The sequence below is a fragment of the Mus pahari genome, chromosome 6 (assembly GCF_900095145.1).
Source record: "Mus pahari chromosome 6, PAHARI_EIJ_v1.1, whole genome shotgun sequence".
In the NCBI taxonomy this organism is placed as follows: Eukaryota; Metazoa; Chordata; class Mammalia; order Rodentia; family Muridae; genus Mus; species Mus pahari.
This window is the reverse complement of record NC_034595.1, coordinates 88,596,012-88,622,459: the sequence shown is the minus strand read 5'-3', so window position 1 is coordinate 88,622,459 and position 26,448 is coordinate 88,596,012. Positions and strand designations below refer to the sequence as shown.

Here is a 26,448-nt window from a genome sequence, read left to right as displayed (position 1 = left end):
TTTCTCTGTGTAGCCCTGGCTGTCCTGGAACTCACTCTGTAGACCAGGCTGGCCTCGAACTCAGAAATCTGCCTGCCTCTGCCTCCCAAGTGCTGGGAATAATGGCGTGTGCCACCACTGCTGGATGCCTCAGTTTCTTACAGGTTAGAAATGAACAGGGGACAAAGTGTGCCCACCTTTGGAGCTGTAAAGCTTTCCTGCTCCTGTGTTAAGTAAGTCACTCACACCTCCTCTTGACCTAACAAGGTTCACCTTTATACCAGTTCCCTCCTGTTATTAAACAATGGCCTCATACTTTGACCAATACTGAGAGATGCTCTACCTTAAGAGCATGCACTTTTTCCAAGGTTAAAATGTAAACCCCGGGCATCTCAGCATCTATCCACAACCCTTTATATTAGGTCCACTACCAGGTCCTGAAAGCAGACTGGTCTTTACCTTGCATGACATCATCCATTGCAGCGTAGTCTGCAATTGGTTCATCAGCCTAGAAAACAAATGGAGACAAGTCAGAGCCACTCGGAAAGACAGGCGGAGGGAGGAGCAGGTGAGTCACATCACCCTGAAGTCTGGCTGGTGGTTCTAATACTAGCACTGCCACAAAGCCTGTCCCATAGTTGTCACCCTTCTACTGTGTCTGTCTCCCGGTAGCACAGTGATACTCCCAGGCTAGAGAGTTTTCTATTTGGCAAAGAGGCACCTGTTCCCTCAGGGCCAGCAGCAATGTTCCTCATCAACTCAGTGTTGCCTATCTTGTTCAAATATCTGGCACTGGGCAGGAGGACCCTTGTTCAGACTTAACAAATGCCCTGCCAGCTATGGGTCTAGGCTCCTTAACTCAAAGAAATGGCACACCGTATGTGGCAGAGCACTGCTCTCTTCCCCTAAACACATCTTGCATGGAAAGATGTGATGTAACCATATTTAAGGGGAGAGTAACTGCAAAGGAAAAGAGGTTGATGGCCAATCCAGAGTCCACTGTCAACCTGCTACCGGACCCTTGTAACAGTTGTTCTAGAGGCAGACCAAACAGTAAGTTGATTTAGCAACTAAAGAGGCCAAGAGCATCATTCTGCAGACTCCAGTTCTGGGTGGAACCAAGAGTCAGCATAGGTGCCTGCTCTGTTGTGCCATCTCAGCTCACTGAACCAGAACTGGGGATGAGTTACAAAAACATGCCCACCCCAGGGCAGACATCTCTGGACTTAATCTACCATACAATGTACTGTTGTGTGGCACAGCAGGGTTCATCTAGCCACCAAGAAACAGAAAGAAGGGAAGTCACAAAGCAAGCTTTTGGGGATGGAGCTAATGAGGTCTCAGAAGACTTTCTCTAAAACACACCCAACACCTGCTAAATCCAAAGCCAATTTCCACCCTGGACAGGTGTCGCCTTAGTCCACTGGGGTTTCCCTCACATCTGAACCAAGTGCCTTAAGCCCCTCCCTTCCTCACAAGTAGATACAGGGTAGCTCTAATTCCAAAATTCACAATGTCTAATTTTCTTTCTGAGCTTGCAGAGGAGATCTGAAATAACCAAATCTCCATATCCAAAGTCCTTTGATAGGCCCCAGTTACAACACTAAAAATAATGTATGAAATTACCTCTGTACTGTATATATGGGATATACACAAAATGTATCTCATGTCTATGCAAATATTTAAAAATCCAGGGTCTCTGGCCCTTAGGCATTTGGTCAAGGGAGCTTCAGCCCACGCCCCTGAACACAACAGCGGAGGCCAAGCCACTGTGCGGTGCCTACCCAGGGGAGGACAGCCTAGAGGTGACTAAATCACAAGAAGCCCTATTCTCCTCAATGAGATTTCCACAATTTTGTGTCCTGGTTAGGTTTTTGTTAGTTTGACACAAGCTGTGGTTATCTGAGAAGAACTTCAATGGAGAAAATACCTCCCTCAGACAGGCCTGTAAACAAATCTGAGGGACACAGCCTTGATTAAAGACTAATGATGGTGCTGTTCCTGGCAGGTGGCCTTGGGTGGCATAAGAAATCACATGTGTCTAGGCACGGCACACACCTTTAAGAGCAGGTTGAAAAGACACGAGGTGTAGACAGTCAGCAGTGGTCCTCTGCAGTCCCTGCCTTGAGTTCTTGCTGCCACAACCAACAACCCCTTCAAGATGGACTATAACTGAAAGCTAAAATAACCTTTCTTCCCAGGCTGGCTTGGTTGTGGTGCTTATCACAGCAATAAAAACCTAGCTAGGAGATCCTGTTAAAATGACAGATGTACATTTTAAGCATCAAGAGTCAGCAAGCAATCCTTTCACAGGCCATATCCCTCAGCTCTTCCCTGAAGGGAGGAAGCCACACACACATACCTGGTTTGTTTGTTTTTCATTGTTGATTTTGTTTTAGAGGGCAGGCTCTCTAGCTAGTCCAAAACAAACAGCGCAGACACAGTGGTGCATGTCTGTAATCCTAGCAGTCAGGAACCAAGTCAAGGAGGCCAACCCAAGCTATATAGGCCACACCCCAAAACAATACAATAAGCAAAACCAAAGAAATGTGTGCACACAGAGCAAGCAAAAAGAGAATGAAAGAAAAGGAGGAGAGGCTCCTAATGAAGTCATAACCAGAAACCAGGTCATCGAAGTGAACTCAGTGTGGTGGTTGCTGGGCTGACCCTGGGTTCTGACCCAGACTCCTGCCCTCACTTTATACGTGGAATGCAAAAGAGATCTAAAGTCCAGAGCAGCTGGCCCCTTGTCAGGGAAAAAAACAACTGGGAGAACTCAGGTACAGAGCGGTTTTCTTGGGAGAACTCAGGTACAGATGGGAATTTTCTTGGCAGAGCTGTCTATTCTGACCTTCTATATAGCAGTGATACCAAGCTACATTAAAAAATCCAGAGAGGACGAAGAGCAGGTAGGTGTCTGCTCTGTCGTCTTAGGGTCAGGCAGTGGCTGATGTTCTGTCATCACTGCAGGCTAGGAGGACAAGGCTCAATGCTGTCTGTGCAGGTCTCCCCTCCATCTCTAGTATTAGAGTCTGGTAAACAGGAGAGCAAAAGCCTCCCCAGCCTCTCTCTCAGGGACCCATGTCCTTCACCACCACTGTGCATCCTTTAGCTAGGGATGCAGCACTGAAACCCAGAGGCCAGAGCTGGACAGCTGTTTCTCACCTTTAATAAAATGACAGATTCAGGAATGACGCCGAGGGTACCAAGGGTGGCACAGTCATCATTTAAAATCTTTCCATCAATTGACAAATTCTGGTCAAATGGAGCAACTGAAAATGCATGCATGATCTGTGGCAAGAAAAAGAAACAAAGTCTAAACATGGGAGAACACTGAGACCTACCTCTCCCTTAAAACAAAACGAACTACAACAAAAAGCCCAGAGGCTTCAGGGTACAGAAGCAAGCAGCCCACTTGCTTCACTGCTAGAGTCCCTGAAGGCTGAGCTTGAGCAGCTCAGAGAGCAGACAATGCACACTCGGGCTGGTGCTTCTGCACCCTGTTGCTTCCCCAGGTCTACGGGGCAGAGCTTAAGTGTGCCGCTCAGCCAGAGAGCTCATCAGGGCCACCCAGACCTAGACTGGCCCAGAACTTTCAACAGCCAAGTCCATTCTCATTCATTCATTCATTCTCTCTCTCTCTCTCTCTCTCTCTCTCTCTCTCTCTCTCTCTCTCTCTCTCAACCAGGGTAGGCCCTGTTCAATCATATAATACATATAATAAATAAATAAATCTTAAAAAAAAACAAAACAAAAAACATGTAGAAGAACTGACAAGGCTGGCTCATCCAGTCTCACACCAGCACATTTCATACAGGGAAGGTCCACTCCTCTCCAGATAGGGTCACTTCTTCACACTTAAAATGCTCTCACCGTGAGATGGGACAAGTACCAAATCAGTGGCACAATCTCCGAAGGGCTGAGATGTGCAGAAGAGGTGCAGGGAGGAGACAGATCAAGAGAAGATTTGTCTGGGGGATGCACAGACTCATCTCCCCAGTAGCATGGGTGTCAGGATACCAGGAGGGAGGTACTACAGACACTCTGCCTTGTGCCTGACACTGACTTTCCAATGGGAATAACACTTGGGACTAGAGATGGGGAGTAGAAGAGGGAAACCAAACCTACAGCAGAAGTATTACTGAATTACTGGAAGAACTAACAACCATGCGAAACAGATTTTCTTACTTTAGTCTGTGTGCGAGTCTGTTGCCTGCATGAACATATGTGCACCACTTTGTGCCTGGAACTTACAGGAGCCAGAAGAGGTCATTAGATCTCCCAAACTGGAGTCACAGACCATTGTGAGTTACCACATGGGTGCTGATCACTGAACCCGAGTCCTCTGTAAGAGCAGCATGTAGTCTTTCTTAACTACTGAGTTACCTCTCGAGTCCCAAAGCAACTCTAAGGTTCTAAGCAACACATAGTAAAGCGTCCACAATTACGCTGTAAAGCGTCCACAATTACGCGCAGCGTCACTCTATTCACCCAGCAAAGCAGTGTGTCAAAAGGAAAGGCCCATCCTACACTATAAAGAGGAAGCCCAACCCCTTTTAAAAAGCATCCCTCTCTACCAACAAGAACCACATGCATGCATGCATGCCCACACAGCGGAAGCAGCAAGGGGTCATGGCTAGCTGATGCTCTCCCAGCTACCACTGAGCAGTGAGGGAAAAGTCCATCCTCAACCCTTTCTTACAGTCTCGTTTGACTCACAGTGCTCTTTGAAGCAAGAGTGGGAGATGAGAGGAAACACGCAGCAAAGAAATAACCCAGGAAAAGCGCATGTGGGGGTTTCTTGTTTCTGCAGTTCATCTGTGCAGGTAGCATGCTCCTAGCTGGAGAGGTTATTTCTGCTGCCTTCTGGTTTATGCTTCAAAAACAGTGATCCATACTAAGAGCAGCACAGGCCTTCAGAAACAAACGTCCGGTCCACAGGGGCTCTTTTTCTAACTGGAGGGTTTTGAATGCTGGAGGTTTACCACTGACAGGCAGAGAGCCGGTGATGGAAAGAGGCCTCCTCAGATGCAAAGGGCACGACAACAGAGGACAGATATTATGCCAACACGGGTATTTTCAGAGCCGTGGGTTCAACCAAGGGAAATGCTGTTCTCAGGACAATCTGGAACACATAACACCCTGAAAGGAAGCCTGTACTTTTGCCTCAATTACAATGATAAATATCAGCAACAAGAAAAATGCGTAGCCAGTGAATGCCACCACATGAAGGCAGCTGACGGGGAGCGTGGTCAGCTTCTGGAGATTCAACAGCGACTCAAACCACAGGGGCCAGATTGGTTTTCACAGACATCTTGAATTTATCAGTTCTTTCTGCCAAGGTTTAGAGACATGCCATTGGCGCACACACGGATACAACTTTTCCTGATAGCATCACAAAGCATTTGAGTAACTGCCTATCTATCTCACAATCACCCTATTGATTTGCAAGTGTTGGGGGTGGGCACTAGTCAACAATTTGGAAAAGGCTACTATATAGAAAAGAGATGAGGATGACTTAAAAGCCCAGCAAATGGGCAGTGAGATGGCTCAGTGGGTGAAGGAGATTTCTGTCAAGCCTGACGACCCAGCATGATCCTGGAGACACACACGGCAGGAGAAAACCAAGTCTCCTAGGTTGTTCTTTGATGGCCACAACTGTGCCCATGCCACCATACACATATCCACAATTAAAAAAAAAAAACATATAAACGCACAAAACAAATAAGTAAACAAGTGCAAACTTATTCTAGCAAAGAGACAAGACGTCAGCAAAGAGATAGGATAAAATAAAGGGAATGAAAGGCAGATGCAAGAACACTGTTCTTTCTAAGTTGACTTCAGTCAGCCTTATGGTCAATACAGTGAGTTCCAGGACAGTCAGGAGCACACAGCAAGGCTGCCTCAAAAAAACAAAGAGTAGGAGCTGGAGAGACACCTGGGTGGTTAGGAGCACTGCTCTTGCAGAGGCCCACAAATGCCTTTCAATCCAGCTCCAAGGGAACCCACATCTCTCCATTTTCTTAGGCATAGTAGACATATATGCTAATAATTAGGAACAGTTTAGTGGCCTGGTGTGCTGGCTGGTTTATGTTAACTCGGCCCAGCTACAATCATCTGAAAAGAAGGGACCTTAGTTCACAAACTGCTCCCAAGACCAAACAGCAGGGAGTTTTCTTAGTGAGTGATGGCAGAGGGGCCCAGCCCATAATGGGTGGGGCCATCATCACTGGGCTGATGGTACTGGGATCTATAAGAAAGCAGGCTCTTTCACGGCCTCTGCACGAGCTCCTGCAGCAGGGACTGGGCCCTGCTACAGTTCCTGTCTTGACTGCCACCAGTGATGGATTACATACAATGCATGGGCCAAATAAACCGGGTCCTCCCCAAGTCATCTGGTGATGACACTACATCAAGAGTAACCCAAACTAAGCTGGGCGGTAGTGACGCATGCCTTTAATGCCAGTACTGAGGAGGCGGAGGTGGGCAGATTTCTGAGTTCATGGTCAGCCTGGTCTACAGAGTGAGTTCCAGGACAGCAAGAGCTACACAGAGAAACCGTCTCGAAAACAAACAAACAAACAAACAAACAAACGAAGAATCTGAATACGGAGGCTGGAGAAAGAGCTCAGCAGTATGTTCGTTCTGCCCTTACAGAGAGCTTGAGTTTGGTACCCAGCACATATGGTGGTCAGCTTACAACTTCATCCCCTGGACTCTACAGGCATCTACACTGATGCATACACATACCCCCGCCCCCAACATTTAAAATATAATTAAAATATAAAATCTAGGTGTGGTAGTGTGCACTTGTAATCCTCATTTGAAGGAAGCAGAGGCAGGTGGATGCTGGCACTTTTCTGGCCTAGCCTTACTTGGCAAAATCCAAGATAACAGGAGACTCGAGGCAGAGGCAGAGAGGCAAAGGCAGGCAAGAGATCTCTGAGGGCTCAAGGCTAGCCTCATCTGCACAGGAAGTTCCAGGCCAACCAAAGCAATCTCTGCACTCACTGCCTTGAAAACAAAACAAAACAAACACAAATCAAATCCCAACCAAAACCAAAAGGCCTAGCTGGGACCCGTGTAACAGTGTCTTCCAATCTCCAAACGTTAGGGGCTGGAAAGAAGGCTCAGTGCTTAAGAGTACTTGGTGTTCTTGCAGGGGACCCAGGTTCAATTCCTAGCACCCACACTGTTACTGTTATTTTATAAGTGCAGCTCCAAGTAACTGGAGACACAGTTCTCTCCTCTCTGCGGGCACCAGGCACCGCGTGGCTCACATGCAAGCAAGACGCTCACACACATGATAAATAAACCTAAAAACAAGTTTTATGATAAAATCTTCTGGACTCCACATGCTAAGTAGGAACACAGTAGCCATGCATTGCTCTGGGAGATTATTAACCAGCTCTCTTGGTGCCTTCCATACCAGCTACGGGGAAAACTATTAAAAAAAAAAAAAAAAAAGTTATTTCTTGTTCTAGGTAAGGGACTGTGGCCGCAGTGATGCGGGTGGTTTGCAGTAGCCATCTGGGAAAGAAAGTCCACAACGAGTATAATGACACTACAATGGTGGGGACCTAAAGAAACTAACACTCACAACAAGGTCATTCTTAAAATGTGGTATTTGTCTCTGGAAAACTCTGTAATTCATGCTGGAATGGATCTGAGACTTTACTACCAACAGAGAGAATTCCTTGCCCTTGGATGCTCTTCTTAAACAACTCATATGAATAGCCTGCCACAGTGATGCACGCCTTTAATCCCAGCATTCAGGAGGCAAAGTGGACTAGAGGGAGTTTCCCCACAGCCAAGGCTATATAGAGAGACCGACAATAAAAAACAAACCAACCAAATATATAAAAACTTTAAGGGGGTGTGCTATTTTTAACTTATAAGCGTATTAAAAAAAAAACCAACAACAACAAACAAAAACACACACACAAAAAAAAGTCCTCTCCTCTTGGCTAACCACCACAAGTAGGCAACTAGTTAAAGCTTAGCCCCAGGAAACGGGTAACTACATAAAGCAGGGATAGAAAGGGGTCAATCCACACAGGCCACAGAGCGAGCAAGCATTCCCTCACCTGAATCTTCAATTCTTTTAACGTCTGGTTGGCAGACACCAATAGCGCCTTCTCTCCGCGAACCTTCCTGTGCCTCGTGCTCCTCCGGATGACCTGCTTCTGGTAGGCCACATAGCCCTGTTGGGATGTCTTCTGTCGCTTGGTACTTCCATTGCTCTGCAAAATGCCAAAGAGAAAGCTCTGGGATTACTCTGCTCAGGTGCTTCTTTGAGTAAACAGAAGCTGGATACAACCACTCCTGAAACCCTGTAAATCAAGCACAATGCATCCAAGAGTCTACAGAGGTTAGCTGTGTGTGTTAAAAAAAAAAAAAAAAAAAAAAAAAAATCAACCTTAACTGCATGTAAGAAACCTAAATGTTTGGTATAAGAAACATTGAAAAGGAAAGGAAGAAGGAAGTTTCCCCTTCATCAGCAGTAGTAATGAACAGAGTCTCAGGTGTGGGAGCCCTTTTCTGACCCGTGCACTGGAGAGGTGAGGTGGGGATTCTAAACTCAAGGCCAGACGAGGGCTATACAACAAGGCCCAGGTCTAGTGAGATGGCTCTCATGCCGAGCCAGACAGTAAGTTTGTTCCACAGGATGCACACAGTGAGAACCAACTCCTTCAAACTGTTTTCTGATGTCTACTGTATACAAGAACGCACACACAAAATGCATTAAAAAGTTAGTTAAAAACAACAAACATAAGCCAATAGATTGAAATTTCAAGATTACAGAACTTCCTAAATAAATTCTAATTTTCTTGTTTTATACATTTTCTTCTTGGGGGTAGGGAAGAGTTGATATACCATAGGCTGGTCTTCAAATCCCTGTGACTCACTGGATGACTTTGGAATTCTAATCCTCCAGCTCCACCTCCACTGTGCACAATTAAAGCAGTGCACGATCTGTTCAGGTTTATGGTGCTGGGGATGGAGCCCAGGGCTTCTGTATGCTAGGCAAGCACTCTACCCACTGAGCCATGTCTCTGGCCCCTTCTCCTTTTGAGAATGATATGAAAGCTAAATACCAACTGCAAAATGAGACGTTAGACTGACTGTACTCAAGACATCAAAGATACTTTTACTAAAAACAAGACACTGTGCTTCTTGATGTATTGGTGGTAGAAAAGGGAAAACAGTTTCAACTGTAAAGTATTCTTGTAAAAAACTTTAAAAAAACCATAAATGAATGCTCAGGTCCAGCTTACAATTTATAGAAGTTAATACACAGTACAGGCAACACTGGTAAGAAGAAAGGTGAGGAGCTCTCCAAGACCCTGGTTTAGGCGGAAGCCACCCAGTCACGCAGACCATGCCAGTGGCATCAGTTTGGGTTTGAAAGGGAGTTGGTGGACACAAAGTCACGCCTGCTAGCTTCTCTTAAACACACTGTAAGCACTGCAGGGCTGTGTTTATCCCTTCGATACACAGGATCAAGTATTCAGAACTTCACATCACTGAATTGACCTAAGCATTCAGCAAAAAAGCAGGAACTATATATGGGCACAAGATACAGGCTGTACTAGTCTTTAGAAAGGAGAATAGCAGGGGCCAAATGTTCTAGAACATCTTTTGGTCTGTTTTGAAAGCGTCTCACTCATTATGTAGGTCTGCCGTGAACCGGCTAGGTACTGCAGGCAGTGGGTGATCCTCCCATGCTGGCATTAGTGTTTGTGGCTCTTTTCTTATGAAGCCCTCACCGAGGGGTTAACAAGCCAAGATCCTCTTGTTAACCAAGCCAGGGAATTAAAGTGGGACTTTTCTGGGTATCCCATTCACATCACTAATGTATTTTGCAATTCATAAAGCAGCTACCAGGGCAAAGACTTTCTCAGGTCTCTGGCCACTGGCAAGGCTCTGCCCAATCTAGCCACAACTTCCACTTCTAAAATTCACAAGAAAAAGTCAACTTTGCAGTCACAAAAACAATGTCCAACTGAAAAAGAAGACATTCCCTACAGACAGAAGGTCTGTACAGTCCTGACCTCACCCCAGGCCCCAGCCAAAAGGTCTCAGGCATCAACTAAAATCTTTTCAAATTGATTTTAAGAGGATCTAGAAGCGTTTCCTGGAATTATTTTTCTTTAACCCATGTCAAACCACTAAAACCAGTACAACGGTGGTTGTTTTTTTCCCAGTCACTGGATTTAAAACGCTTCCAACTACCTAAGTGATACCTGCCGAGTGTATCATTAACCTGAATTTAGATAACACAGAAGGAACTCGGTTGATCTGGCTTAGAGAGGAGGGCAGGGGATTTGCTCAGCTCCATTAAGGAGCACTAATGCCTCGCTTTATGGCCTGGGATTTACTTCAGTGAAACCAGCCACCCATGTTCTGAGGGAAAAAAAAAGGGGGGGGGGGTGCGGGGAGGTGACATTCTGAAGACACTAGGTATCCCCAGGGACTAACTAGTTACTATGCTCTAAACAGAGGGTTAAAGCTGAGATCCCCGCCCTGTCTTGAACCAAAAGTATTTAAAACATTCTAGAATATTACAATATCCAAACACGGACAAGGGAGATGGAGGAAAATTATAACATGTACAAAATAATTATGGTGTAAAGAGCAACCCTCTAACATTCTGTATCATATTTGTACATGTGAACTCTGCTGCAATCCACAACTGAAGGCAGAAATCCCACATTCACCTGAGAACATTGCTGTGGTTGTGACCACAGTGAATAAAACCGGATGCTCAAAGAAAGAGTCAGCCTTTAAAGTCTGAGTCACAGGAAAATGTAGCGTTTGCTCAACAAACAATGCTTGGACTGAAAAACAAAGCTGGAAACAGACAGACACATCTGCAAAATCCTAGAGGGCCCTCTTACACCAGCAATCCCAGCACTCTGGATACCAAACTAGATTATGGGATCGAGGCCAACCTGGGTTACGTGGTACAGCAAGCCTATGTCTCAAAAAGGAAAAAGAACCAACAGAGAAAACTTGACTCCACAACGTCAGGAGATTGACAACAGACACAAACAGATCTGAATAGGGCAATAGGGCACCTCAGTCAGAAAACCCTGCATGACCACAGAAGGCTGAAGCCACGGGCCACCAGAGTCCACTGTCCAAGAGAAGGGCATAAAACAGTGATTCTGTTCATTCATGGTTTTTTGTTGTTGCTTTTAAAGTTATTTTTATAGGATTTCAACAAAGCATAGATAACAATGACATCCTCCCACACCAGCAAATATAAACATTTATTTACCTTGAGGTGATTGAGACTTAAGACTTTATGGACACAGTGTTCTACCCACATATGTCCCTATATGCCAGAAGATGGCATTAGATCCCATTACAGATGGTTGTGAGCCACCATGTGGTTGCTGGGAATTGAACTCCAGACCACTGGTAGTGCTCTCAACCAGTAAGCTGTCTCTCCAGCACCAAGCTGAAGACTTTCTTAATCAGCATTAAAAATAAAGCAGCAAATAACAAGGTGCATGCCTTTAATCTCAGTGCTCTGGAGTAAGAAAGAGGAAGAAGAATGCTTGAGTTCAAAGCCAGCCTGGAATACAGAGTGATTTCCAAGGTCAGAGCTACATAGAGAAACCCTCATGGCTGGGCATGGTGGTGCACGCCTTTAACCCCAGCGCTTGGGAGGCGGAGGCAGGCAAATTTCTGAGTTCGAGGCCAGCCTGGTCTACAAAGTGAGTTCCAGGACAGCCAGGGCTATACAGAGAAACCCTGTCTTGAAAAACAAAAAAAAAAAAAAAAAAAAAAAAAAAAAAAAAAAAAAAAAAAAAAAAAAAAAAAAAAAAAAAAAAAAAAAAAAAGAAAAGAAAAGAAAAGAAAAGAAAAGAAAAAAGAAATCCTCATGAAAAAAACCTACCAACTAACCAACCAATCAACCAGAAAAACTAAACAAAATGAAAAAAATGAACAGCAGCAGCAACAACAACAATAAAAATCCAACCCAAACCAAACAAGCAAATAAATAAATAAATAACTCAGGAAAACAAAACAAAAAACAGGGACATACCAACAACAGACTAGCATGTTTGTTCAAAGACTGTGCTCTGGATTGGATGAGGTGAAGGGCCACTCAGGCAGAAGCTACGCATAATTTGACTACCAGATCTTAGGGTAAAGATGTACCAGCTATTAAGAGTAAAACATCAGACTGGGCAGTAGCACGCATGACTTTAATCCCAGCACTTGAGAGGCAGAGGCAGGCAGATTTCTGAGTTCGAGGTCAGCCTGGTCTACAGAGTGAGTTCCAGGACAGCCAGGGCTATACAGAGAAACCCTATCTTGAAAAACAAAACAAAACCAAACCAAAAAAAGAAGAGTAAACTATCAGGGGCTAGAGAGGTGGCTCAGTGGTTAAGAGCACTGACCACTCTTCCAAAGGTCTGAAGTTCAATTCCCAGCAACCACATGGTGGCTCACAACCATCTGCAACGGGATCTGACGTCCTCTTCTGGTGTGTCTGAAGACAGCTACAGTGTACAAACAAAACAAAACAAAGCATTTATTGTTCTTCCAGAGAACACAGATTTGGTTCCCAGTGTATTACTAAGGCTTACAACCATCTATAACTCCAGTTCCAGGAATCCAATGCCCTCTTCAGGCCTCTGTGGGTATCAAGCACATTTGGACATAAGTGTGTGCGCACATGTGTGCGCGCACGCACGCACGTGCGCGCGCACACACACACACACACACACCTGGTTTTTTAGCTTTAAAATGTATAAAGTTACTTACATATAATAAATAAATAAAATCTTTAAAAAGGTGGGGGGGAGATGGCTCAGTGGTTAAGAGTACTCTTCCAAAGGTCCTGAGTTCAAATCTCAGCAACTACATGGTGACTCACAACCATCCATAATGAGATCTGATGCCTTCTTCTGGAGTGTCTGAAGATAGCTACAGTGTACTTACATATAATATATAAATATTTTAGAAAATGTATAAAGTGGTGTGGAGACTATGCAAGGAACACAGTGGTAGGTCTGCCTCCCAAGAGGCTGGAGTTTACTCACATATCCATCCCTTTACTTCCTGTTAAGATATGCTTCTTCACAGAAGGAGAGGAAATCTTAAGAGAAACCATCCCTTCATTTGTTTTTAGACAGTTGACCACATTTCGAACCAGGAGACTGTAAAGTGGAAAACCTGTTTCTTGTGAAGTGGCTCAGCCCTGGCACACGCCTCTACCACAGAGTTTTCTGTACACGCGGTGGAGCAAGCAAAGTAAGGAGCCCAGCAAAGGAAAGGGATCATCTGTCTTTGAGTGGAAGGGCATTCAAGATGAAGCGGAGCAGACGCCGCTTTTCCCTGCTGGGATGTCGGTGGAACAGGATGCTGGGATCCCAGGCTTGTGAGCAGCCCAGGAAAGGAGCCGAGTTCCCAACTCAGGCCTCTTGGAGATGCAGTGCTCTCAACCACTGAGCATCTTCCCCAGTCCCCCACCCCCAGTCAATCTTAGTAGAAATTGATTATGGTGGAGACTGAAGGGCTAATATCATCTCACTCCATTTATCACAACTCCTAGTCGACAGGCTGGGTGGTGATGGTGCACACCTTTAATCCCAGAGGCAAGTAGATCTCTGCTCTACAGAGCAAATTCCAGAACAGCTAGGACGACATGGGAAAACAATGTTTTTAAAAAATAAAAAAGACTCCCAGTTTGTTACCAAAACAGAATCAGAGCAAATATTTCATTCCAGCTTAAAATGATATATTTTGCCTTTAAGATTTCATTGCATCATTATTATTTGAAATTTCCAAGGGGTTCCTAAGATGAAGTAGCAGTTAATGATGAGTACTGCTCTTGTGGAGGTCCAATTTCAGTTCCAAGGAACACGGACATCAAAGGCCTCTGGCTTCTGAGGGCAGCTAAACTCATGTGTAATATACCCATACCCAAGCACATATAATTAAAAATATCATCTTAATCCCATTTATCCATTGTGCGCACAGGCATGTCTGTAGATCTTAGATAACTTGGAGTAGTTGTTGTTGTCGTCCCCCTCCCCACCCTGCAGTGAGTTTCCCAGGAAATGAACTCGGTTGTCAGGTCTGCCTGGTGCCTGTATCAGATCCCACGAAGCTACAGCTGCCTGAGGTGGGAGCTGGGAACCAAACCCAGGTCTTCTGCAAGAGTAGGGCCTGCAAACTCTTAATCCTCCTGCCTCAGTTCAGGAAAGCAAGACTGTGCTTGTGTCACCACACCTATCACCATAGCCGCCCTTGCCTTTTCTCTAGACAGCCTCACTTTGGGCCAAGATGGCTTCAAAGGCACGGGTAGGTGATCCTGCCTCATTCTCCCCACTGGTCTTAGACATGAGCACTTTCCACTTGTTTGCTTGGAGACCGGCTCTCACCGTGTAGGCCAGGCTGTCCTGGAACTCTCTAAGCAGACCAGGCTGTCCTCAGACCCACAGAAACCCACTTGCCAATGCCTCTAAGTGCTTTAACATGATGTTGTGCCACCACAGCCATCACACACAGTTACTTTTTCTTCCTTAAAAAATGAACTTTGGGGGGCTGGTGAGATGGCTCAGCAGTTAAGAGCACTGACTGCTCTTCCAGAGGTCCTGAGTTCAAATCCCAACAACCACATGGTGGGTCACAACCACCCATAATGAGATCTGAAGACAGCTACAGTGTACTTACATATAATTAATAAATAAAATCTTTTTTAAAAAAATGAACTTTGGAGGATATTCAGTCCTTTTTTTTTTTTTTTTTTTTTTAAGGGTGAAGGGAGAAATTAGCTACAGCATGCTATAAAAACTAAAGAATTAGAAGTGTAGAACAAGTAGACAGGGACCAAGAAAATACGCAGCCAGGGAAGACAGACAGCAGGTGGCTGCTGTGGACAAAGACACAATGACGGAGTACTTCAATACGTACTTGATTAAAATCAGGATCTTTCTCCCCATCTGGCTTAGCTTCCTCCTTGTCTTCTTCCGTCTCAGAACTGCTCACATTCAACTCTGGAGCTGAGTCCTTCATTACCTGAACACACCAGGAGCAGAAAGAGTGAGGCCTAGGGTCTATGAGATGTGAGGAATAAGAACTACTTTCATTGCTCTTTAGTTTCTTATAGTCTAACCCTGTGAATTATTCGTTTATTCATTTACTTTTATTAAGGGTGAGAGGGTCATCTGACTATTGTTGTTCTTGCTGTCCTGGAACTCACTATGTAGACCAGGGCCACCATTCTCAGCCTAGCTTTATTTTAATCCTGTAGCTATGTATGGGTATGTATGTGCACAGGAGCTCAGGTGACAGAACATCAAATCCCCACCCTCTGACAGGAACAGAGACATGGAAAGAAGATGTGGTCTTCTGCATGGTTCTGTTGACAATGCGACTAAACACAAAGTTATGAACGGTGGCAGAAGGAGCTTCTCCTCCTACTAGGTTTAAGTGGGCTGGAGGTCAAAAGGGCTAACGGAATCCTGGGGGGAAGTGGAGGTGCTTATGTTAGGTTCCCTTTCTCAGCAATCTGTGAGCAGAACTCTACACCTGTCATGCGTGCTTTGGAAGGTAGCATTCTAAAACAATGTATTTAGTAGACAGCATCAAACACTAAACTGTTTTTAGTTCTGCAAGCCCTGGAGTCTAACTGACAGACGTTCAGAGAACTAGGTTGACTCCCAAAGCCAATCCTCGTAACAGACCACAGTCAAATCGTCCTCAAATTGCACACACCCTTTAGATGGACGCTGAGGTCCAACCTCACTTACCTGTATTGCTATGCTAACTATGCTCCCACCAAGTCTAAAACCAACTTTTAAAACCAGAATTCAGACAATACTGGAAGTTCTCCTACTGTCCTCCCTGCCCCCCAACATTCAAGTTTAACTTTTAGTGGTTGGATTTGATAGCCCACCTCTCCTAGTCATGGCCCCAAGAAGAACTGGTACCTTTTTGTTATCCACAACTTTGTGGACATAGATGGTGGCTTGGGTGTACTCTCGAAGGTCCCTCTGCTGCTGGCACAGCAGACCTTCTCTGCAATCTGGACAGAGATCTAGGAAACAGTAGAGGAGAAGTAACTAAACAATCACTGCAGAAACCTGCAGCAGCGACCACAACATACTCAGTACAACATGTTGGGCTGCATGCAAACGCCAAGTGCAGGAAATCTGTGTGCTATCTCTAACTAAAAGTTCAGATGACCTCGACTCACAGGTCTGCCAGAGCATCTGAACAGCTGCATGACCTTTAACATTAGGTAGAAAAACAGAACTGAGGGGCCCCCCTCGTCCCCCTTAAACTTTTAATGAAAGGAACCAAAAAGAGCTTGAAAACTTACTAGGTTCAGAAATATACTGGGTTTGAGAAGGCTTTACGTCTCCCACTTCAATTCTTGTGATTTTAATTACTTTATCCACAACAAAGAGCTTTTGAATCATTTGCCATTCGCTGGGCCATATGAGAGCTATACTGTGCAAAAAAAAAAAACAAAAACAAAAACAAAAAACAAAAGACAAAAAACAACAAACAACATCATGCCTTAAGACACGTGGAGATCGATGGAGCAAACACGATACAGCAGAATTGGCAGCACCCACTTAACCCAATCATGGGAAAGACTCAACTAGGAAAGCAGAGAAGGGAAGCTTTGGGGCCGGGTCTGGGGGCGGGGCAATCAGCACACAGAGCCTGAGTGAAGTTAGCCAGAGGGATACGCACCCAGCAGTGCCACTAATAAAAACACACTAGATATACTATACAATTAAAAAGTGCAACACATTCAACTATGTACACCTTAATTCTGCCTTGGATTTTAGGCCGAGGTCTCAACAAGTGGCTGAGGCTGACCCAGAACTTGTGACTGTCCTGCCTATGCTTCAGTGTGCATCTTTTAAACGGAAGACTTTATGGGACAGATGACTCAAATTAGACAGAGAAGCGAGGAAAATGGGGATGAGAAGGAAGTTAAGGACTCCAGGGCTTGAGTTGTACTTGATGACTGTACTTGAGTGACTGCTAGAGTATCAATCCTATACCACCACGCATGCATGTGTCATCCCAGGAATACGCTACACAAGCTCTCTTGTGACTCAGTTATATCACCAGCTCTTAGACATCCTAAGTGTCACTTAACATATAGATAATAAAAACACCGAGTTCCTTTAAATAACCTAAAAACATTAAAGTATAAAGAAACTACAGTCCATCTCTATCCCAGGGGATCTTGAATTCCTTATATTTACTTATTATGTGCTGCAGTGGGCCAGCCTCCTTCTCTTCTCTCTAAAGGTTGACAGCTGTAGAAAAAGACAACTATTAGGTGTGTGCAAAAGCAACTACAGTCTTTTTGTTTTGATACTTTTTTAAAAAAAGATTTATTTTATGTATGTGAGAACAATGTAGCTGTCTTCAGACACACCAGAAGAGGGCACTAGATCCGATTACAGATGGTTGTGAGCCACCACAAGTTTGCTAGGGATTGAACTCAGAACCTCTGGAAGAGCAGTCTGAACTGCTGAGCCATCTCTCCAGCCCACAATTACAACTTTTGCATTGCTTAAATTGCCATATTAGGAGGAAACATTCCCAATTAATGTGGTAATCTCATACAGCATTTGAATACACAAATCTTACACAAATCTCTTACTAATGACTTATTAGTTGTCACCTAATGTTTATTTTATACTTTGGAAATGATGTTATGCAATTTCCTTTTTATGGGCTTATAAAGCAGCAAAGATAACTCACAGTAACCACAGCATTTGCTCCAGGAACTGCTAAGAACGCACAGTGCAGTGGGAATTCAAAAGGAGCTGAGAGCCCCAAAGATGATAGCAGAAGCAGAGGATGAATGACTGAGAGCCGCCATGGTGCCGACCCCCTTGAGGAGCCGAGAGCTGCCCATGAACAGGGCACAGACGTTACGTTGGTGCTTGAAGCCACCTGGAAAGGTGAGACGGCTGGGTAACTGGGTACCTCATGAGGTACGGGGTGTGTGTGTGCGCGCGCGCGCGCGCACACGCACACGCACGTGCAATAAAGGATCACGTCTCAATCCCACTGTGATGAACATGGACTGAATATGACAATTTGCAATAACAAGCTCAGTGGCTGGCCCGCGAAACCCAAAGCCAAGCCTGGTCACTGTTGGTGCCCGCTGCTGGTCCGACCACTGCAACTTCTGACTGACCACAAAACCCTTACCCGGAGAAACACACTCAGCAAATCGGCAGGATGCACCAACTGCACCGTCTCAGCTCGTTCCTCTATGACGATGAGTCGAGGCTCATTCCTCTATGACAATGAGTCGAGGCTCATTCCTCTAGGATGATGTCCCACCACACAACTAACACTGAACGATCAGGGCTATGAAGCTTAGCCTCTTCCACTGCCTTCAACTGACTTTTTGCCAGCCAACTTCCCACTCCTTTAAGAATACTGATTTTTATCGCAGAAAAAATGCTTCCACTACTTGCAGGATACAGAAAATGCTTTCCAAGACTCTGCTTAATACTGAAGCACAGTTTTAAACTACAGGAATAAACTTACTCCTCATCTGCAAAAACGCTGTTAGTAATGGTTCCTATTTTGATTAACAAAGATATTTGAGCTTCTTTATGATTTAAAAATCGGGCTGAAGAAACTGCAATTCCTTCTGCACAAACCTAATACAACCAAGACTACACTGACTATGTGATTGGTGGTGATGCTGACCTAGAGACAGTCCGTTGGACACCAGTAGAAGAAAATCCAGGGGGAGAAGAAAGGACAAGAAGGACATATTTCCCTTGGTAGCCTGAAAAAGCCATCTCCTTTTAAAGACACGGGTCCACAGCCATTGGTCATATCTAGAAGTATTACAGTGAGGTGGTCGAGTGTATTCCTAATGGAAATCGCCTGGCCGCAGGAAACAGGAAGAGAAGACACTCACAGTTTCGAGTCTTCTTTGGTGAGGGAAGGAAATGTGAACATGAGCCCTCCATGCGGACACAGAAGGGCAGCGTTCCCAACCGACGACACAGGAGCAGACCTTGCAGGCTTTCTATCCAAACAAGAGAGAATGAATGCAACGTTACTGCTGCATGAAGAGGTCTGTGTGTCTGTCTGTCTGTCTGTCTACCTGCCTACCCACCCACCTGCCCATTTATTGTGGTTTGTTTTAAGACGGGGGTCTCACTGCCATTTTGGCTATCCTGGAACTCTCAATGTAGACAAGACCAGGCCTACCTCAAAATAGTAAGAGATTAGCCTGCGTCTGCCTCCCAAGTGCTGGGATTTGTTTGCCACCGCACTCGAACAACTTTAATTTGAAATAAATGTTTTCTTGGTGTATGTGTGAGAGAGAAGGGGTGGGGAAGGAGTATGTGCATGCATGTTCACATGTGTATACCTGGTTGGTACACATCACATGTGTGTGACAAATCAATGCTGACACCAGGAGTCTTCATCAGTTTCCCTCCTAGCCTCTCAGGTAACCCAGAGCTCACCTGTACGGGCTAGTCAACCATGAAGCTGCTTCTGGAGGCACCCAGAATTACAGCTGAGACTCTATTTGCATGTTTTGCAAATTCAAAAGTTCACACTACCTGACCTTCTAACCCCTGTGCCACCCATCTCCACAAACTGCAACATTTTACTCATACATCTATTTCTTTTGGGTTTGATACAGGGTCTTACACTGTGTGTGGCTTTAGCTGTCCTGAAGCTCACTATGTAGACCAGACTGTCCTTGAACTTACAGAGATCCACCTGCCTCTGCCTCTTGAGTGCTGAGGTTAAAAGCATGCAACACTATACTTGACTCCACATTTAAAAAATAATAATAATTTTAAACTAGAGATATGTATAACTGGATATTACTAAATTTTTGCTTTGGGTTTAATGGTATAACTTATTACAAAAGAAAGATCTTCTATGTATTCCAGGTAAAATAACCAAGAATGCACTGTTAAATAGAATTTGTTGAGTTTTAAAATAAATAGCAGAGCCAACCCACAAAAATTAACAAAAAGAAATTTCTAATTTCTACCTAACAAATTTCCGCCATTCATCTAAAAAGAAGTGCGACACAACATACAGAGCATCCGTATCCTGGGAACAAAGCACAAACAGAATGTTAGCTTCCACTCCCCCAACACCCCTGTCAATTTTCAAGGCAATTCTCTTTCAAATTCAGCTTGGCCTGGAACTCACAGGCTGGCCCAGGTTGTCCTCCAACCCACAATGATAATGTACTTCCAGCCTCCCACACCACCCGGGTTATAGCCATGAGCTATTGTGAACCACAGTATTACAACACAAACCCCTTGTTAATATTCAGGTTGTGCAATAAAATGGAACTAGTGAGCTGGTGTGTCTCCCAATGAGAGAAGAAAGTGAGGGAGAATGACAAGAGGGCCAGGTTGACCTCACAAAGATCTGACAGAGGTCTTTGAAGCTGGAGGAGTTTTTCTCTCTGAGGCAATCAGTACCTCTGGCCAGTTACTGAGACATGGTCTGTTTTTGTCCTGGAACAAGTTTGGAAGTGAGGTCTTCTGCTCATTTGCTATCATTTTATGCAAGGCTTCATTTTCTTCACCTTCTCGTTCTAGTATCTGAAAAAGACAGAAGCCATCAGCCGACCCTCACCCACCCCCAGGGAGGGGCAAACCATTCCTTCCTGCAAGACATTAGAGCTGCGCACCTTGCACTGCGAGCAACACTCTCTGTAACTCGGGAACTCAGGAGCCTTTGGGAAGTACTGCTGCAGCTTGCTCCAAGCCTCCTGAGAAACCAGCCTTCTTTCATTTTCAGATATGCTTAACTCCCCTAAATTAAAAGAGAAGAAATGTATTTAAAAAACAGAGATGAAGCCGGCCAGTGGTGGCGCACGCCTTTAATCCCAGCACTTGGGAGGCGGAGACAGAGGCAGGCGGATTTCTGAGTTCGAGGCCAGCCTGGTCTATAGAGTGAGTTCCAGGACAGCCAGGGCTACACAGAGAAACCCTGTCTTGAAAAAAAAAACAAAAACAAATGAAAGAAGTCACCATCTATTACCTCTGTGTGCCGTGCCAAGGCACCTGTGTGCAGGTCAGAGGACCACAGGCAGGCTCTCTCCTTCTACTGTGTGGGCCCTGGAGAGTAACTTAGGAGGCTGAGGCTCCATTATAATCACCTTCTCCCAGAGCTACATCACTGGTTATCTGTCCCTAGCCTGATGCGGTCTGTGGGCACTCTCTTTGTTCATGTGTGAGTGGGGCTCCAGCTGCAGTGCCAGCATGTACACAGCCAGGCCACTGTACACACTCAGTGTTTAATGTCATTGTAGTTAGGTTCCACTCACCCTAGGATCTGAGTTCTGGCAGGGGTTAAGAACATTTTGTCTCGGGCCACACATAAAATTCCTGACTTCCCCAAAGACTTTGCTTGACTCCTAAAAGCATTGTGCACTGAAGCAGTATGCTCAGGGCTGTGTGGACCTCAGAGCACTTTAAAGCAATGTGTTGACTCATCTGAGTCCTTGCCATTCAACCTCCAAACTGGTTCTGGTTTTCCTGGTTTTTTGTTTTGTTTTGCTTTAATTTTATTTTAAGTGTGTGGAAGCTTTGCCTGTCTGTCTGTCGGTACACTACATGGACAACTAATGCAAACAGAGGTCAGAAGGAGGCTTCAGGTCCCCTGGAAGAGCACCTAGAATTCTCAAAAACTGAGACACCTCTCCAGCCCAAGTTGGCTTTCTATGAAACTATGTTATGAGGACTTTAACTTCCCTATCCTGGGACGACAGGTGTGGCCACCCCAACCAGGAAGCAATAAGACAAAAGGAGAAGATGACTCTGGCTGAGATGAGAACCACAGTGATCTCAGAGTGCTGAGATTACTGTTAAATTCCCTGCAGCCAAGTGGCAAGCACATCCCCTGACTGATTTCTGTTATTTTCAGATATTCCAAAGCAAAACAAGAGTGAATCAGGCTCAGAGACCCACATGCAAGTTCAGTCCATGTAACTGGCCAGGAAGTTACAATGTGTTAACAAGCAATACAGCCACATTTTGGAGTAAAAAGGTGAATTTACTAGAGGCAGCCTAGCACCTGAGTTAACAAGGTTTACTTTACCAGGCCCAATACATTCTAATAACACGAAATGTAATCTTGAGTTAATTTTGCACCCCAGCCCTTCTGGACCTCTGAATAATCTCAAGGAAAGGCTATGGTAAGCCAGCGTGGTGGTGGTGGACACCTGGAAGAGAACAATATGCTGTTGTTGCTGGACCGTGAGGAGGCCAAACGCTCAAGGTCAACCAGTGTTAAAAAGCACAGAAAGGACACAAGCCCTCCTTCTCCTGCTGTCCCTCCTCCAACTTAGCCCTCCTCCCTCCTCCTGGCTCAGGGCCTGAACAACCCTCTCCTGTACCTCAAGGGTGTCAGGAACAACAAGAAAGTTCTGGAAAGGTCCAGAGACTAGTTAGGCACAGGAAAAAAACAGAAAAATAAAATATCTTCCAAGCTTAGAAAACAATGCTTAAGCCATGGACAGGATTCAATTCTGGCTTTTGGAGAGTCAGGCAGGAGGATAATTCACCTGGGAAGATGCTGGGGGGCGGGGGGGAACTCAACGTCCCTAGGTCCTATTCCACAAACAACTGCATGTTGCAAATAGGCAAAGGGGTCAAGTGGCAATGTTAACATTTACTGGGCTGAGGAAATGGCTCAGTGACCTTTTAAATTCAGTCCCAGGGGCCAGGCAGTGGTGGCACATGCCTTTAATCCCAGGACTTGGGAGGAAGAGGCAGGCTGATTTCTGAGGCCAGCCTGGTCTACAGAGTGAGTTCCAGGACAGCCAGGGCTACACAGAGAAAACCTGTCTCGAATAAAAAACAAACAAAAAAATTCAGTCCCAGGGAACCATGTAAAGGCAGGAGAGAACCACTTCCTTAAAGTATTGTTTTCACACATATTAGGATAGCACTCCCTCACCCCAAAATTAAGAAAAAAATTAAAGATACAGTCTAGGGGTTAGACAGATGGCTCAGAGGTTAAGAGCACTGACTGCTCTTCCAGAGGTCCTGAGTTCAATTCCCAGCAACCACATGGTGGCTCACAACCATCTGTAATGGGATCCAATGCCCTCTTCTTGTATGTCTGAGGATAGCTACAGTGTACCTATAAACATAAAATAAGTACATACATTTGTTTTTAAAAAAGATAAGGATAATTCAATGGGGCTAGAGCTAGTTCAGTGGATAAGAGTCCTTGTTGCTCTCGCAAAGGACCCAGGTTCAGTTCCCACCACTCACAAAGCAGCTCACGACTCTGTATGAATTCCAGAGGATCCAAGGTTCCCTTCTAGCATCCACAATGATGCTCACATGTGGTGCACAGACATAAAGGCAAAACTTACCCATACACATTAAACACAAAACACACCACTTAATAAAATTCAGAGAAGGTAACTCTAGTCAAGCCCTTCCAACAGTTAGGACCACTGCCAGCTCAGCAGCACACGCCACAACCCCGAGGTGCCCCTCCCCCACTGAGCTCAGGTTCCAGTCACCAAAATGCATCCTTTAAAACTAAATTTTTGTCAGTGGTCAATCAACATCATTTGTTCCTCTTCTTTGTCTCCATCACGTAGCCCTGACTGACCTAAACACTTTATATGAAGACTACAAAGAAGAACTGGCATCTACAAAAACCTTAAAGCTTAGAGGGAGTCAGGGAAATAGCTCACTTCATCAGGGACTTGCCTGACTAAGCTGTTCCCAGAGCCTATGTAAAACAGAGCCTGGGAGTGATGTCACACACTGCAACCACAGCACAGGGAGGCAGAGGCAGAGGTCTGCTTGAGCTAGCTAGCCAGACAGCCTAGCACAACAGTAAAGACTTTTTTTATAAAAAGAGAAAGCATCTCTATTTAATAAGATATATATATATATATATATATATATATATATATATATATATATATATATTATTATTATAGGTGAGTGCACTGTAGCTGACTTCAGATGCACCAGAATAGAGGGTCAGATCAGATTATGGGTGGTTGGGAGTCACCATGTGGTTGCTGGGATTTGAACTCAGGACCTTTGCGAGAACAGTCAGTGCTCTTACCCGCTGAGCCATCTTGCCAGCCCAAGCATCTCTATTTTTAAGACTGACTTTTATTTTATGTGCATGGTGTTTTGCCTGCATGTATATTTATGCAACACATGTGTGGTTGGTGTCCATGAAAGCAAGAAGTAATCATTGGGACCCTTAGAACTGGAGTCATAGAGAGTTCTAAGCATTTTGAACAACCATGTGAGTGACTGGAACCAAACCTGGACCTCTCTGCAAAAGCAAGCGCTCTTAACTGAAGAGCCATCTCTCCAGCAGCGAAGATGCTTTTTAATAAAAGTGAAAGATGCCCATGGTTGTCCTCTGGTTCCTACTACATGTGAACTCATTTATATAAATATCATACACAGAAGTATACCCACACATACTGGATGTATATACAACATCCAGTTGTATAAAAATTACACTAAGTTGGCAAAAGTCTCTTAAGAAGTAACCAGGCAAGACAGCTCAGCAGAAAAGACACCTGCCATGCAAGCCTGCCAACCTGAGTCTAGCCCTTGTGACTCATGTAAAAGCTGGAGAAGACAACCTAACCCCTGCACGGAAGCATACCCCTTACCAGAAGCTGAAGAACATACCATTTCTGCAGAGGACTGGGGCTTGATTCCCAGCATACCAGTCAGGCAGCTTAAGCAGCAACAAGGGCTGCAATGCCTCTGGCCTCGGCAGACACCTGTGCTCTTACACACTCACTCACACAGAGATGTGTATTGAAAAGATTTTCTAAAAACAGATCTACTATGCTACAGCCTGGCAAGGGGCATAGAGGTTAAAATGAGATTCAAAAACTCAATCTTACCCAGCATTGTACACTTAGATGGCTGAGGCAAGGGGATTAATTTAAGCTTGAGCTATTGAGTTTTCTCAAAAAAAAGAACTGATTTAAAAACCTATGGTACTGCCTTGGTTAGCTTAGAAATCTCTTTGTAGACCAGGATGGTCTGCATCTAATAGAGATCACCATTCACCTGACTGCCACCTGAATGCTGGGATTCGAGGGGTGCCCCACCACACCCAGCAAAAGAGGTTCCCCCTGCAAGCCCTTCAGACACGTCACACACCTGGATCCAGCTCTGTAAAAACTGACATAGATGCTCCCCAAGTTCAGTATAAGCTTAGACTACAAAGATTGAGCTGTGAATGAGCAGAAAAGGACTTATCACCCTTAATCTACCTGATGGTTAATGTCAGCCTCTGTCCTATAATCAATGTCCCCTCTAACCACACACATAAAACCTAAGCCACAAGGCTGACACAATTCAAAGCTCTGCCCCGAGGGTAGGGGACACAAGATAGAACAGAAACGGCTAAGTATGTTCTACACTGAACACAGGTTTGCTGAGCCCTCTTCCTGCATGCAGTTCAGCAGGTCTGTACTTTCTAAACAAGGGAAGGAAAGCAACAGCAGCCCTAGGCCCACACAAGTGTGCTTAACTTCCAGAGCTCAGGCGCTGTAGTGAACAGAGAGCACTGAGCAGCAACAATTCCCACGACCCACAGACTCCTAAAACAGTGGGGTAAAACCTACCTAACAGAAAAATTCATTTGGACTTCAGACTGGCATTGTGAGAGCTATTGTTAAGTTCTCAGATATTCGATAAAGAACTTTCAGGAAGGTGTTCTGACCAATACCTGTAATCCCAGCACATGGGGGACACAGGGAGAAGAATTCTGTGTTAATACTGTTACACAACCCAGACTATACGACGACACTCTAACTTAAAAATCTAAACAAACCATTAGGGTTACAACCTCAGTGAACGTGTAGAACAAGACCTGTCGAGCTGATGCAAAACTGACAACAGACTCAAGCTTCCCGCTTACCATGAGGACACAGAATGTCTTCATTAAAATTTAATTCCTCCTCCTCTTCTTTCTTTTCTTCCTTTGATTCATCTAATCAAAAGGAACAGAGAGTTACCGGACTGGCTGGTGTAGTTCACAGGTCAAAGCAGCACAACGTAAAGAAAGGAAACTTGAGATCACTCTAAAATCAGCCCCAATGGCGCTTTTCCTTCCCTTAGAAGGGAAAACCTCAATCAATGTCAGCTTATGATTTTGAAGAGTTATGAAAGAAGCCTGCTGTGATCCAACACTGGGGACAATGAACGAAGAAAGATCCCAACACTGGGGAGGAACTGTCCTATGACTATTGAAAAAGAAAAGAGTTGAGGCCAACCTGGTCTACAATGAGTTCCAGGACACCCAGGGCTTTACACAGAAACCCTGAAAGAAAGAAAAGAAAAGAAAAGAAAAGAAAAGAAAAGAAAAGAAAAGAAAAGAAAAGAAAAGAAAAGAAAAGAAAAGAAAAGAAAAGAAAAGGCTTGGATGTGATGACATGCGCCTTTAATACAAGCA

At 44.8% G+C, this 26,448-nt stretch overlaps 1 protein-coding gene across 5 annotated transcripts in view; it reads right to left on the bottom strand.

Moving 5' to 3' along the window:
- Window positions 1-26,448, bottom strand: part of Usp48 (ubiquitin specific peptidase 48) — a 67,539-nt gene that overhangs the window by 5,483 nt on the left and 35,608 nt on the right. For 4 of the 5 annotated variants that reach the window (XM_021199646.2, XM_021199648.2, XM_021199650.2 and 1 more), the window contains exons 15-25: window positions 25,915-25,986; window positions 20,672-20,796; window positions 20,460-20,582; window positions 20,018-20,079; window positions 18,920-19,030; window positions 16,328-16,458; window positions 15,936-16,042; window positions 14,917-15,021; window positions 8,067-8,222; window positions 3,145-3,270; window positions 439-487 (exon numbers count right to left, since the gene is read on the bottom strand). In XM_021199646.2, the coding sequence (XP_021055305.1) occupies window positions 439-487; window positions 3,145-3,270; window positions 8,067-8,222; window positions 14,917-15,021; window positions 15,936-16,042; window positions 16,328-16,458; window positions 18,920-19,030; window positions 20,018-20,079; window positions 20,460-20,582; window positions 20,672-20,796; window positions 25,915-25,986 (1,167 nt within the window). Of the gene's footprint in view, window positions 1-438; window positions 488-3,144; window positions 3,271-8,066; window positions 8,223-14,916; window positions 15,022-15,935; window positions 16,043-16,327; window positions 16,459-17,231; window positions 17,286-18,919; window positions 19,031-20,017; window positions 20,080-20,459; window positions 20,583-20,671; window positions 20,797-25,914; window positions 25,987-26,448 lie in introns of all 5 variants that reach the window. The other variant, XM_021199645.2, reaches the window with a different exon arrangement.